At 52.3% G+C, this 14,197-nt stretch overlaps 1 protein-coding gene across 2 annotated transcripts; it reads right to left on the bottom strand.

Moving 5' to 3' along the window:
- Nucleotides 1-2,127: 2,127 nt before the first annotated feature.
- On the bottom strand, nt 2,128-14,166 carry GTPBP2 (GTP binding protein 2). Of its 2 annotated transcripts, none has more exons than XM_065835032.2 (12): nt 14,050-14,166; nt 10,638-10,664; nt 9,807-9,991; nt 9,393-9,501; nt 8,674-8,871; nt 8,221-8,395; nt 7,372-7,591; nt 6,787-6,922; nt 6,313-6,371; nt 5,235-5,406; nt 4,792-4,956; nt 2,128-4,381 (listed from the first exon to the last, which is right to left on the bottom strand). In XM_065835032.2, exons 3-12 carry the CDS (start codon nt 9,938-9,940, stop codon nt 4,184-4,186), a joined length of 1,566 nt encoding a protein of 521 aa, XP_065691104.1. In that variant the 5' UTR covers nt 9,941-9,991; nt 10,638-10,664; nt 14,050-14,166; the 3' UTR covers nt 2,128-4,183. The 2 variants fall into 2 exon arrangements, with proteins under 2 accessions (XP_065691104.1, XP_065691103.1); XM_065835031.2 differs by lacking the exon at nt 14,050-14,166 and adding an exon at nt 12,996-13,258.
- Between the last annotated feature and the right edge of the window lie 31 nt (nt 14,167-14,197).

Below are 14,197 nucleotides of genomic sequence, written 5' to 3'. Positions count from 1 at the left end.
GTCTAAGAAGAAGTGGAAGTCTTGAATTGCATGCGATGTGGGATGTACTCAGTTTAGCTGCTGGCAGCGAGCCTGCCTTTGCCTGCTTGATGCTACCAGCAGCTGCATCGTACTCTTGCCTATAGCTCCTGCCATGGATATTTCTATAGCATATAGTAATTCTGTTCCTACAGCTTTCTGTTTCTGCTGTAAAAATGGGCAGTGTATCCTGCTTTTTATGTATGTGGCTTATCCAAGGGAATCTCCAGCCAAGTCTAGGCTTGAACCCCTATCCAGTCACTCAGTATGAAGACTTCATCTCATGGTGGTTCTCCTCTGGCTGCAATTGCAGGCCTTGCCCTTACTGTATAACTTACAGGCCCTGTGGTTTCTTCTCCCCACTCTACCTGGTAGACACTGATTTTTATCCCACTCTTGGCCTCAAGGTTTTTGTTACAGACAGTCTGGCAGTTCCCTCTGTGTAGCAGGTTTTAGCATGATGCTTATCAACAGCTCTGGAGTGCATGCAAAAGGCTGCTCCTGTCAAATGAGATCTGAGGAAGCTGGAGCTGCAGCAGCATGCTTGTTGGTGGGCTTATTGAAATTGCAACACTAGTTCCTGATAATTGCTATTGATACATAAACAGTCTACTGCTGGAGTCCTTAGAGAAGGGATGTCACACAGCCCTCTGTGAAAGCTTTACTCTATTACAGCATGTACAACCACATTTTTCCTCCTTCCCAGACTCCTGGTGATACAGCATGCAACTTGATGACAGGTATCTGTTTTGATTGTGCTCTGCTGAATAACTTCTTCAGCTCTCTGGGCCACAGTTGACATCAGAGTCACTACCCCAGTGCTCCACAATGTTCAACAGAGCCAACAAAGCAGAATATCATAGAGGTATGAGACTGGCTCCAGGGCAAGAGAGGAGCTTGCCCTCAGCTGCCTGGCAGGGCTCAGCTCCCTAATACACCACTGCCTGCAACCTGCTGGCCTCTTTCCAGAAGTGCTGCTGCCAAAGATTTGAACTCAGCTTTAGGACTGGGGGAGTGGTGTGGGTGGTGTATGTGTGTGGAGGAACCTGCCACGTCAAGGCAGCGCTGGGTGGAGTTTGGAAACGTGCTTTACAGAGTGTTTCATCAGCTGCACACTTCCCCTCCCTGAGCAGGGGGGTGAGAGCCTTTCAGGCAACAAATAATGATGCAAAATGCAGTTGCATTTGCATGTGCTGTTTCCCCTTCTTTCCTGAACTGTGCCATCCTCCTTGTAGGTGTTGAGTTGCTCTCCTGTCAGCAGACAAGCTGTGCTGGGAAGCTGCTATGTTGCTGTCAGGCGGCATCTAGTACTTGACAACACAGTTGTTGTGAGATTCCAGGAAGCACAAGAAGCTCATTCTGGTGCATGCAGCTCTGCTGGTAATCAGCAGAGGAAGAAATTACAGAGTCACTCCCATTAATGACAGTCTTCATGTTGTAAAGTGACAAATTTCCCAAAGTCCTCACGTAAAGAGAAATAGAAACCAGTCTGGCAGGGTTGCCTCATGCTCCTGTGACAGCAGCATGTCTCATTTCCTAGGTGTCTGGCAGGACTGGACCCTGCAGATGCCACTACCTGACACAAAACCAAGTTGAGAACAAGCAAATCCCTTCAGTGGCACAAGTCACCTCCACAGGGAAGCTGTTCTGCCTCTGCTTGTCCCAAGGGAATGACCTGTTCTCAGGGAGAGAAGGCAGTTGCAGACCCCTTGATAAGGTTGAAGCTATTTTAAAACCAAACCACCACTTAGATGTGTGCCCTAAAAAGCATCCCTTTAATTAGGCCTGGGGGAATTTGTGGCTGTGAGGAAGCACTCACCACAGCCTGTTCTGCCTACAACAGCCCCAAGTGCTGTGCTCAGGGTGACGTGGCTGCCTGTCACCCCAGGCTGCACACTCAGGCTTGCTCAGATAAGCCGGGAGAGCCCTGTTGTAAACAGCCGCGTGCATGCATTCCTTCCACACCAGAGGATGGTATTTATAGCGCTGAATGCAGGAAGCTTAGGAAGGGGGTGAAGGGCAGCCATCTCTAACCATGACCCTGCTCCAAGGGCAGCAGGGTAAGAGCACAGCTCTGCCTTCACTCATTGTACAACTCAGCCAGCAAGCTCAATAAAACATCTTTATTCTGTACATTTATATATAGATGCTTGGGGAACATGGACAACCCCAAGCACTAGAAAAATTAAAGACAACAAAACAGCAATTATGAAGAGCATGGCACCAAGAACAGTCATGCCACAGATGGCAGGGATGAGGTGAGACCAGCCATCAGCTATTTCAGAGGTCACAGAACCCCATGCCCATTTTGGGGCACAAAACACCAGGGCTGCTGCAGTTTGCACCCCCCAGACAGCTTGCTTTGTGACCCACTAGCACCAAAGGGAAGAGCTTGCTGGCAGCTGGGCCTGTCGCTCTTGCAGGCATGGGTGAAAGAAAATGTCACTGTAACACCCAGACCACTGTCAGGATGGAAAGAAAGAGTGATCCTGCTTGAACAGCGACCCTGAGCCAATGGCTCCTTTTCACTGCTGGGACAATACGGAAGAAACAGATTTTCAATTTTCAGCTGGGTCAATGCTTCCCACAAGAGACAGGTCACTCCTGAGCTGCCTCTGAATCCCTTCATATACACCACCATTTCACAGCCTTCCCCACACCTTAGCATGCTCTTCGCAGGGTGCAGCTACTGGAGCCCAGCGCAGTGGAGTGGCACTGCTTCGAGACATTCGCAGATGAGCACAGGCTGCGCGGCCCCACAGGCACTGCCCGCGTCAGCTACCCAGAAGCAGAACTTGCTTTCAGGACAGCAGAAGGGCTGTTTGGGTGTCCAAGTGCTATCACAGGCCCTTGCCCTTTTCTTTGGTTAGGGCTGGCAGGCCACCATGCCATGTTGCACAGAGCAGACACATTTGGTCTAACAGTCAACAATACAAACAAAAGCGTATGTACAGCTGTATAGCCCCTGCTGCACACTCCAGGATATGAGCGGCCTGGAGTAACAGTCCCACAGGGGAGCTGCATGACAGTGAGCAGGAGACAAATGTGCTCCGCTCTTTGTGCACAGAGTCCTTGCCGGCAAAATCAGTTTTCCGCTGACAACAAACCCCAGTGGCATGGGAAAGAAAAATAAGTCTTCCTCAAGGAGAAACAGAAATAAAATCACGCCACTGTCAAATCACATCTAAACATCAGAAGTCGCCTGGTGTTGTGTCAGTAACGCAGACTGTCCTCCTCACACGTTAAGGCAAGCGTGCGAGGTGCAAGCTGGGCTGGGCCCTGGGACAGCCACAGCAGGGAGCCTACTGCAAACCACTGCTGCTACCATGCAGGTGACACTGTCAGCCAAACATCCATGGAAACAACCTGCCCAGGCCAGCACAGGCCCAGGCCCCACTCTGCTCCACAGAACAGCCACCTGACCAGGTGCTGCAAGGAACAGATGCGAGTACAAACTCTGCCTTTGTGCCGTTACAGTGGGAAGCTGTGCCACTCGGAGCAGCCACAGCTTCCGAGGAGTCAGAAAGCGGGGTGCTGAAGGAGTGTGTATGTGTGAGTGGGGAACAGGACACTTGTCCAACAGTAAGACACTCAGATTGGAGTAATGCAAAACCAACACACAAACCAAGATTAAAATGGTTAAAAAGCATCCTGAATGCATTTTGAGAGTTTCAACCAAGTTCCTGCTGTGGGTAGCAGGGCCTCTTCCATCCCCTGCCCAGAGGGATGTGCTGCAGGATAACTCAAGAAAGGACTGTTATCAACCCAGTGCTCAGAGAGCAGAAATGGAACCAGATCTTGCGTCGGAGATGGCAAAACATCCCTTCACTGCTAGTCTTCAAGGGTTCTGCTCCTCCCAACCAGTAATTTTCAAACAGTAAACAAAGCCAGAAGTTGCCTGCCCAGGTCTGCAGGTGCCTCTGCTCTCTTCTGAAAGAGGGCAGGGTAACAAAAGCTGCAGGCAATGCGGAGAACATGCTTAACTCGCTCCATGTACGGCACTGAATGCAAGAAACTCTCTCAGGCTCCATCTCACAACGTGGAGGAGGGACACCCATGCTAGAATGGGAAAGCAGCAGCTCCAGGCATTGTTCAGAGAGCCATGGGAGCTTCCATCCTTCTCCCAGGTTGCTGGTAAGTGGAGATCTCTCTGACCTAGTCGTAGTCAGAAGCTCAGCTGTCCAGGCCCCAGGGACTCCTCCAGGCCGTTTTCTTTGGTGGTGATGGCTTGGAGGTCAGTGACGTGCCCAATGCCTTTGGTGACTCCTTCACGGAAAAGCAGCTTGGCTCCGATCTTCAAGTATTCAGGATGCTTGATGAACCTGAAACGGACGACTGCCTTCTCTCCTGTCCGCAGCTTGTCCTGAAGAGAAAAAGAGGAGAGCTTAGACCGATCTACCATATTGATGCATGCAGGGGAGGTACATGTGGATGCTAAGAAGATGAGGCAAATGAGCAGGTTGCCTCCCTCAGACTGTGTTCCTTGAGCTCTTCCCATTATTGTATGCATAGGGGCAGACAGGAAGACACAAGATCTGGAGAATGGAGAGTTCACCTCCCTTCACAGGTTTGCTGTAGTCCATCATGCAGCTTGTTTTGTGATGAGGGAATTCTTTAACATGTTCGGAGGAAAAACAACCAAATGGGCAGGATAAAGGGGTGGAGCATGCTCCTAGGAAGGGACAGAGCTACTCAAGGTACTAGTAGCCCCTAGCTTTACCCAACGGGCCCCACAGGGAGGTCCACCCTCCTCCCCTTTATTCCTATGCCTACCTTTCCATGGATCTTCTCTACAATAGCAGTCTGTCGCACATTCCCCACGTGCACCGTCACTTGAAACCCCTTCCGGAAAGTCGTGGCATGGAACAAAAGCACGATCTCGGCTTCAAACACTGAGCAGATGGTGGGGTTCATTTCTGGGCTCACCATGACCATGCCCTGCACAACAACCCAAAGCTCAGACCAGTTAGGGCCAGTGCCCTTGCTTCTGCACAGCCCCCCAAACCACAAACACATCTCCACTCTGCGACTTGGGCTTGCATCCCATTCTCAGCCTTGTACTCATCCCACTTCATAGCCTGGCTGTTTCCTCTCCTTCCAGTAAGTTTCCTGCAAAAGTCTCTACTTTGTTCCCACCCTATCAATTGGGGATCTCCAGGGAAGCCTCCAGTCTTGCCCATCAGACCAGCAAGCAACCTGCCAACAGCAGGACTCACCTTGCGCAGCAGGGAGCGGTCGAAGGGTCCGAGGGCCAGTGTGGCTGCCTGCCCAGCCCGCAGCACACGGCAGGCTGAGCGGTTGCGTTGGATACTGCACACTTTCAGCCGAAGGAACTTCCCATCGTCAGTGGGACCAACCACCAGGTTCTCCCCTTCTCGGCAGATCCCACTGCCCAGGGCAGAGGAGCAGGACAGAGTTCATCAAGAGACAAGGAAGAAATTTCACCCTCCAATATCAACCTGCACAAGCTCCCTAGGGCCAAGGAGCTGAGTGTCCTTGGACTTTTACTCAGGATTAACTAACAGGTATGCATAGCTGGTGGGAAGAGGGATTTCCTACAGCAGGAGCAAAAGTCACACTATCACTCCTAAGAACACTGGGTATCCCTCAGACAGGGGCCATTCTGTCACCAGTGCTCTGCCACACTGCATTGTTTCTGCTGGAGAGACTGCAGCTGACACCTGCTTTGTGTGCATGTGCTGGTAGCCAAACTGCTCTGATCACTCCCAAACACTGAGGGACATATGTGGATGCCCCATCTCTGGAAGTGTTCAAGGCCAGGCTGGATGGGGCTTTGAGCAACCTGATCTAGTGGAAGGTGTCCTTGCCCATGGCAGGGGGATTGGAACTAGATGATGTTTAAGGTCCCTACCACATCAATCCATTCTATGATTCTATGACATGCCTTCTCGTGGGGTAGCATGCAGTTAACCTCTGCTGGCATCAGAGGACTTGGTCTTTACATTTCCTACCCCTGCTTAAGCAAGGAGGAAAGCAACGCCTTGGGATCATGGATAACCTCTGCCAACTCTGGGTGCCAGCACGCCTTCCTTCAGCACGCTACAGGTCCCATTCCTAATCCAGCAAATTTAGAGCAGAGTCCCTGCTTGCTACCACATGGCCAATGGTTTGCTTATGGCACCACTCAATACCCTGGAGGGCTTTGCCCTCACCTGGTCAGTCACCTGGCAGCAGTCAGGACTGAGCCTCGCACTGCGTCCATCTGCGGTTGGTGACTCTAACCTTGTGGCAACTCCAGCCACCATTCACACCCACTCTTGTGGCCTCACTTACCTCGACAGAGTTCCTCCCACAACAGTCCCCACCTCTGGCACAGTATAAATTTCATCGACCTGCAGCAAAGCAACAAGAAGAACCTGCTCAGACCGCTGTGAAACAGCACTCCAGAATGAGAACAAGGTGCTTGCCACTTGTGTGGAGGGAGGTGAGCTCTCTGCTGGTCATCAGATGGTGTTGACACCATCTCAGAGGTTTTGCCAGCTCCCACTATCTGCCCATTAGAGGAACCTCTGCCTTTTAAGTGGCAACCAGAGAAACAATCTTATCTCTGACATGGGCATCCCTTGGTTAGGAGAGAGCCCAGCCTAAGAGGCTTTTTACAAGGAGTGAGTCCTCTCTTTAATGTCTCCCAATAGTCTCCCAGAGTCACCACATCCCTTCCCACAGTTTCTAGAGCCCTAGGATGTTTGTCACACGTCACAGCAATGAGTGCAGTACCAGAACTAGAAGCAAACTATACTTACGTACCTGAAACTCTGTGAGTTGCTGCATTAGTTCTTCCTGCTCTTTACTGTTGGTAAGCGGAGGGAGGATGTTGAGGAAGACTTTTAAGAGATCCAGGTTCTCCCCAGAAACACTGGACAGTGTGAAGATTGGGGTGATGCTGTCAGAGAGAAATAGACAGAAATAAGCAGAAGGCCAGAGCAGAGCTGCATAATGTAGCTGGAACTCTGGATCGACCCAATCCAGCAAGAAGAAAGAGACTACAAAGATAAATTTCCAGAGCAGGAGTGCACAGGTACTAGGGCTAGGTACAGCTCTGCAGTAACCCATGGCTCCGTGGTTGGTCAAGGCACCAGTCCCCTGCCAACCCACACTTCTATCATGGAGAAGTAACTCCAGTGCAGCCTTGGGCATCTTCTGCTCCTAGAGCACAGAAAAAGGCCTGGGAGGTGAAAATGCCTTCTCGGACAAAGCAAGGGTAGGAAACCTCATGAGAATCCAAGATGTTCAAGATGTGGTTGCCCCCACCATGGTCCACCTTCCCCAGCTCCACACAGCAGCCCCATCTGAATTGCCTGCTCCCAGCAGAAGAAAGGAGTGGTCCCTTACTTGGGAGACTGTGCAAACTGCTGTGCTGCTGTAACAGCATCGTCATCTGAGTTCACAAGCAGGGGGAGCTTGTTGCAGCCTGGCTGCTTCAGGATTCTTTCCAGCTGCTTCACTGTCCGTTCCACAGTGGCTTTTGAACACAAGTCAACTTTGCTGATGACAATGAAGAAGGGGACCTTGAGGGCCATGGCCAAGCCCAAGTGCTCTCGCGTTGTGCCTGCTGCAGGAGACAAGTGAGAGTGTAGGTGCACTCGCAGTCACCACTGTTGCTTGTATTTGGCACAGCTATGTCTCCTGGCTCTCCCACACGCCCACTCAAGAGATTTTACCCTAACTGCATAGTTCATCAGGTAATGAAAAAGCAAAATTATTACTTTAAACAAAACCAAACATCAGTCCAGAAAAACAAAAACCACCAAGAATTTTTGTGACTGATCTGTTTGCTTCAGAAAGATGCAGTAGTTTTCATTCTTGGGCAAGAGTTTGCCAGAAAACAGCCACAAAAATGTCAAGGAAAGATGTGGGAGAACTCCAACTGCCTTCTTACAAGGCTTTAGGATTCAGCATCCCTAAGAATATGTCAAAGTTTTTGTTTAGTTTAGTTTTGTTTTTCCTAGCACTGCCTCAAATTCCAAACGAAGCCTCTCTGCCCAGGGTACAGTTTAATGAGGTCTACAGCTGGTAAGAGGATCCCAGCTCTGTTCCCCTCCCAGGCACTCAAAGGCTTACAAAAACTTGAAAGATGCTTCCAAACTAATATTTTTTTTCTGACAACTGTTCCCAACTAACAAGGACCCACTCCCTCCATTCTCCACTGCTGTCAATCCACACAGACAAGGCAACACTCACCAATGCCAGTGTTGGCACTAACCACCAGCATAGCAAAGTCTGGGCAGTAGCTGGTGAGGCCAAAGATGGTTGTTTTCAGATACTTGTGGTGACCAGCCAGGTCAATGAAAGTGATCATTTTGGAAGAACTCTCACAGATCTCTTCTGCTGTTCGGGAGTCACTGTAATTCACCACCTGAAGAACATAAGGACTTGGTGAGAGAAGGAGCCCCAGCAGGCAAGTGAAGAAAAGCCAGCTCTTACCTATCCACTTTGACCTCAGAATTAGTGAGGAGAGATCATTCACCATGGGTGCAAGAAACAACTTCTGTTGCAAACAGGCAAATAGCATTCAGGTTCAGCTAAAGGGACACTGAGCTGTACCACCTCTCTTGCCTTGTGTCCCACCCACAGTTGTAACAGGAAGGCAGTCCTGTTCTCCAGCTTTTTGAGTTCAGCAGCGCACTCTCTCACCTCTCCTTTGCTGTTGAAGCCGAGGATCTCAAAGCTGATGCTTGATGTTCTTCCTGATTGGATTTCATGGAGGTGCCGGAAGAGGTTGAGGCGTGCTCTGCCCCGCCCATTGTCCAGCTCTCCTTGTGTTAGGACACCCAACAGGGTTGACTTCCCTGAGTCCACATTCCCCAGCACAGCTACTCGCAGGTCTAAGAACTACAGGAAGAACAGAGAAATCACAAAACTTAACCATTGCTGTGCTGGGTGTGCATGAAAACTACATAGCAGTGGAGATGTGCCTCAGAGAGCTTTTCTCCATGATGGACACTGTGCAGTGTAATCTTGCTTAGATTCTGCTCTTACTACCATCAAAACACTGCCCAGGAGTTGTGATGTGACACATCAGGCTTTGATAACAGAAAAAAAGGTGATTTGCTGCAGCAAGAACTCTAAATCCTTCCTTGTTTGCACGCTGGCCTGCATCAGAACTGTTGCTGTAGAAGTGAAATAATTTTTCACCTCTAATCCAGGCAATCTGCCCTACTGGTATCTTCCTCAACCACAATCTTGGAGATGAAAAGCATTATCAAGTCTCCCTCTGGCATCTCTTTAAAGCATCTGCTATGGGCAGATGACAAAGTGCCTCTAGGGTTTGGGCTCCCATCCCCAAAGGAAGCTGCTTGTATGAAGCCTCCAAGTCTCCAGCAGGAAAGGACAGCCAAGTCACAGGTCCCTACCTGCTGGTTGTCAGGCACCTTTCGGACAAGCACCTCCGTTATCTTCCTTGGAACGTCACTGTCGTAATCGACTTCCCTCTCCCGTAGCACTGTAATGTCAGCTCCAACCCTGCCAAAAACACAAAAGGAAGGAGTGAGACACACGCCTGTACTCAGCAGCTCTTGTGCCTCTAGAATAACAGCTGGCAAAGTGAATGGGATGAAAGCTGGGGATAGCAGGGAAGGAGCCTCCAGTTTCCAGCCAAAAGCCCTATAATTGCCTTCCTATTTCCAGAGCCTCACAATGAGGGAATTTCAGTCATACAAGGGCTTGTAGAATGGAGCCACTGGCTCCTCAGGGAAATCCTGGGGCCGAGCCTCTCTACTGGAGGCTGTTTATGCCTTTGGGTCCTGCAGATGAAAGGGAACACGTACTTCTCTGCCATACGGCGCAGTGTCTTGAGCGAGGCACGCATCTCTTCCTCTGAGAGGCCCACCAGCAGCCCATTGTCCTCCACGCCGATCTGATAGACGGCTTCACCTCGGCCTTCTTGTAGTCGCCACTTCATCTGTGTCACCAGGTGCTCAAAGCGATATTGTGAGGGATTCACTAGCTTTAGCTGTTTAACAGAGGCGGTAGTTATAGCCACAGCCTGGATGCTGAGGGAATCCCATTGCTCAAGCCAGCAACTCCCTAACCCCACACCATGAAGCAATGCCCCCAACTCTGACCCACCTCTAGAAAACACAGCCCAAGTCAGTGTCTGCACAGAAGCCGCAGGACAGGTGAGAAAGGGTTTCACAAATGTGCATACATATTGTAGCAGAACTTGTCTGCACCTTGCCAAAGGGATCTGTACGCTGCCTGCTGGGGGGGTAAAGAAAGTGCTGTGGGACCTATCTGTGACACAGGAGCCAAGTAACTGCAAAGGGCAGAACAGCCACAAGAAAGTGAAAAATTATTATCAGGGACACGTGCAGCTCTCTTTTGAAAGGAAGAAGATTTCAGTAAAAACACAGTAGGTCTCGTCTCCTAAAACAGTTTCCTAAAAATGAGTACTGTGATGAAACTCTTGCAGCTCATCATATGGGGTATTACTAGGCACAGAGGCATGAAAGATGACCAAGAGTTCCTTAGTACAGTGTCCACATTTCTGTACCTTCCTCGGACATGCTCCCCATGTGCTGTCTTGTGACAGTGAAGTTACTCACTGCAAAATAACCCTCTGGGAGGAAGACCTCCTTTTGCAACCTCAAAAGGCTCACCTTGTACTCGATGTTTCCATCTTCTGCCTGGTCAGAGAATTAAACAAGACAGAAAGGTTAGATGTTGTGCCAGCAGGAACTGCTATAGGCATCAGCTGCCCAGATACTCTACAGCTCATGCTGGCAGTTTCAGAGAGAGGAAAAATGGCAGAAATACACTGTGTTAGGTCACAGCCTCTTCTGCCATTCATTCCTATGCTCAACTGGAACTTACTTTAGGTTTGTTTCTGCTGTTTGCATCTCACATGATGAAAACCAGAGGATAAAACTAGAGAGAGACACAAGGGGTAATACTGCTTTTGGGGGTTTTACTGTCAGTAAAGAATAGGGCCATCTAACAGTCACAGAGAGAGAGTTCCAGTTTCAAAAAGGCACAGGCCAGCAGATGATCAGAAGTCTCCCCCGTCACCCATCCATGACCTATACTGTCACCCACAGCATCCTACTCCCACCCTATCCAGCAGCTTCCATCCACTTAATGTGCACAGAATCAGGGGACAGGGATCAAAAGTTGCTGTCTCCTCTCCCACACATTGATACCCTCACTCAATTATTTTTTCATTGACATCTTCTAATATACTTGCATATCTTCTCTCTGCAAGAGAGAAGGACTACAAACATAAAGAAGCAAGCTACTGACTTCTTTCAAGTCCAGTAAGCTGGTCACTGGCTTGGCAGTTCTGGAGACCCAGACCTGATTGTGGCTGGCTGTGCACAACGTGCTCAGGAGAACTTTGCCAGGAAGGGCTGGAGCCAGAACGGATTGTCACAGCCCAAACCAGAAAGGCCCAGGTACTCGTCAAGCCCACTCCAACTACAACAGGCTTCAGCTTCTGAAGAGAACATATTGAAATAACTTTCCCACTGATTCAGTCTAAGGACCACTGAGAAAGGGCTGGAGCCTGCAGGAAGCCAAGTACTGTGACAGACTAAATCGAGCTACCAACACTAAGCACTTCCTATTCCTCCAGACACCAGTTTGCATGTCAGGAGAGGCAACAGCCTTCTCCTTGCCTTACAGCTCAGCTCCTAACCACAGCAGTGTTTAGGGTGGCAAAAGGCCAACAGAGGGAAGTTCTGAATTGTCAGCTCAGCTCTCAGGCACCAGAGCTATGCAATGAGAAAAGGGTACTTGCAGAAGGCTTTCCTCTCTTACCATCTGCCAGCTTTTCAGCTCTAGGAGGAACACTGCATTCACATATTTCACTGTCCTCTAAATAAGGGGGTGGGTCTCTTTCAAGTCAGCTGAGACTAGAGAAGCAACAAGACTAGACTTGCCAGGCCACATACTGCACAGGGTAGCTGGGGAGAGGAAGCTGTGCTGAAACCACAGGGGGCTGTCCAGCCTCCAGCTGAAAGGAACAAAAACTAAATGGCAGCTGCCAGCGACAATCCTGCTCATGGAGATCTAACAGTAACAAAGCACTGTTTTCCCTTCTTGCCAAGTGTCGCAGCCCTACCTTGTGGAGGAATTGCTCCCTCCAGCACAGATTATTATACATTTTACAGAAAGCTCACCGAGTGGAGCCAAGCAATCGACTCCGGGGCAATGTAATGCCCCATAGTGGAAGCCGTATTAGAATGGTGCCAACTGCCTGATCAACAAACCCACTTACTACCAATGACATTTTTTCCTGCTTCAAGAGGCAAACGTGTTGCACTCCGTCAGTACCGTCTGCATTTCTATGTAAGAAAACAATTGCCAAATTAGCTGGGAAGGGAATCACTAGAACCTGCTGAGCTATGTCAATGAGTTTGGCAGCTGGGAAGGGACTTATACCCACCAGATCAGCTCTCAGGGAGAGATGCGAACAGGACGCTTGCGACTACAAGTTGAGCAAAGCTTTATTTCCAAAGCTCTTTAGTTCCCTGACAGTAAAGCACCCACAGATGAATGCCAGGCAGTGAGATGCTACTGATGGGCAGGGTTTGGTGGACCGTGCAGGGAGTTCTCTGGCACTGGGGGCACAAACACTGAGCGCTGCCACGTCAAACCCGAGTACAGAGACCGGGGCAGGAGGGCACCCCACTCCCGGGGCTGCCGGCTGCAGAGCCCCCTGCCAGGCAGCCCGACCCTGGCTCGGCCCTGCAGCAACATCGCCCGGACCCTCGACGGAGCCTTTTCACAAGCCTCCCCAGTCTGACCCGCGACCAAACCTGCCAGGGTGCGGGGCAGCGAGCCCACGTCTCACTGAGCCGCTCGGGGGCGACCTTCCCTCCGCCCCCTCCAGCCCCGCAACGGCGGCGCCCCCGTCCCCGGGCCCTGACAGGAGCGACTCGGGCCTCCGCGGCGCGGGGACCCCCCCCTCCGCGGCTGACGGGACGCAGCGACCATGGGCCCGGCCGGGGGAAGCTCACCTCGGGTGGCAGGTACGGCGGGTTGTTGGCCTTCCCCCCCCGACTCCGCCCGTTCTTCTTCTTCGCTTTCGAGCCGCCGCCACCGCTGGGCGCGGGCCCCCCGCGACCCCGCAGCGCCCCGCCCGCCCCGCCGCCCGCCGGCCGGCAGCAGCCCCCGAACAGCTCCGACACCCGGGAGTCCATGGCGAGCGGCGCGGCCCCGCCGCCCCGGTGCGGCGCCCGCTCGGCACCCGCTCCCTGCCCGGGCTCCCCTCCCCGGCCCCGCTGCCCCGGCACCCGCGTCAGAAACCGCCGCGCGGCGCCACGGGAAACCGAGTCCCGCCCGCCTACAGCTCCCAGCGCGCCCGCCCGGAACTATCGCTCCCGGCGTGCCCCGCGGCGCAACCCGCTCGCTCCGTACGGGCTCCCTCCGCGAGGGTGGGCGGGAGTTGGAGTCCGGTGGGTGGAGCGCCGCCTGGCGGCCGCGGCGACTAACGCCGCACTCCCGGCCCTGCCCTCCGGGATCTGCCGGTGCCCGCGGGCTTCTCCTTGGGCGCCTCACAGGCTTTGCGACGGAGCAGAGCTCCAGGTCCCCTGTTCAGTGACAGCGAACTATCTGCACCCGTTCTGACTGGCGTCGGGGAGCCGGAGTGTTTGTAAAGGTGTTTGGCATTGGAGGCACCTCGTAACTACACGGCGGCAGCAGCCCGGTGCGTAGCTGTCCCCAAGGACGCCTTACGCTCCTGCTGACGGGGGGCAACAGCAAAAGCCTCTCCTGCCGTGCCCCGCGCCCCCCACCGAGTGCTTTGCCAGTCTCCAGTACCACCATCACGAAGCCTCGTTTTTCTCCGCCGCACCCCCGGGGAAGGGGGCTACGCTCGACTAGTGTTTGTAAAGCTTTTACACTGTCTGGCGCTTTCAACAGGCAGCCGAGGCTGTTGTAAAGTCAGCTCGCCGGGGAGCGGCTCCTCCCGCCACCCGCCGGCAGGGACCGCCCGCCCCTCGCCGTGTTTTGGAGGCTGCACCCAATGGGGCTGCGTCCACGTTGTTTCCAAACACAGCAGCTCCCACTCACCGCACGCCCCCGCCTCCCCGCCGCGGGGCGAAGGCGGTTCCTCTGCCAGGGACCGGAGCCAACAGGGCTACCGGGCGGAGGAAGCTCAGCGGCGGCCGGCTAGGCTTTGCCTCCTCACTACCGCGGACTTCGCGGGAGTGCGCTGGCC

This window comes from Patagioenas fasciata, chromosome 3 (assembly GCF_037038585.1).
Source record: "Patagioenas fasciata isolate bPatFas1 chromosome 3, bPatFas1.hap1, whole genome shotgun sequence".
Taxonomy (NCBI): domain Eukaryota; kingdom Metazoa; phylum Chordata; class Aves; order Columbiformes; family Columbidae; genus Patagioenas; species Patagioenas fasciata.
The sequence above is the reverse complement of the archived record's forward strand: the minus strand, read 5'-3'. Positions and strand labels throughout refer to the sequence as shown.

Coding starts and splice junctions, on each gene's coding strand:
- GTPBP2 (XM_065835031.2), bottom strand. CDS start 13,178: ATGGACTCCCGGGTGTCGGAGCTGTTCGGGGGCTGCTGCCGGCCGGCG. Junction 9,502..9,806: donor CTGCGCCGTATGGCAGAGAA/GTACGTGTTCCC, acceptor TGTTTTTGGCAG/GGTTGGAGCTGACATTACAG. Junction 6,923..7,371: donor CAGTTTGCACAGTCTCCCAA/GTAAGGGACCAC, acceptor TCTCTCTGACAG/CATCACCCCAATCTTCACAC.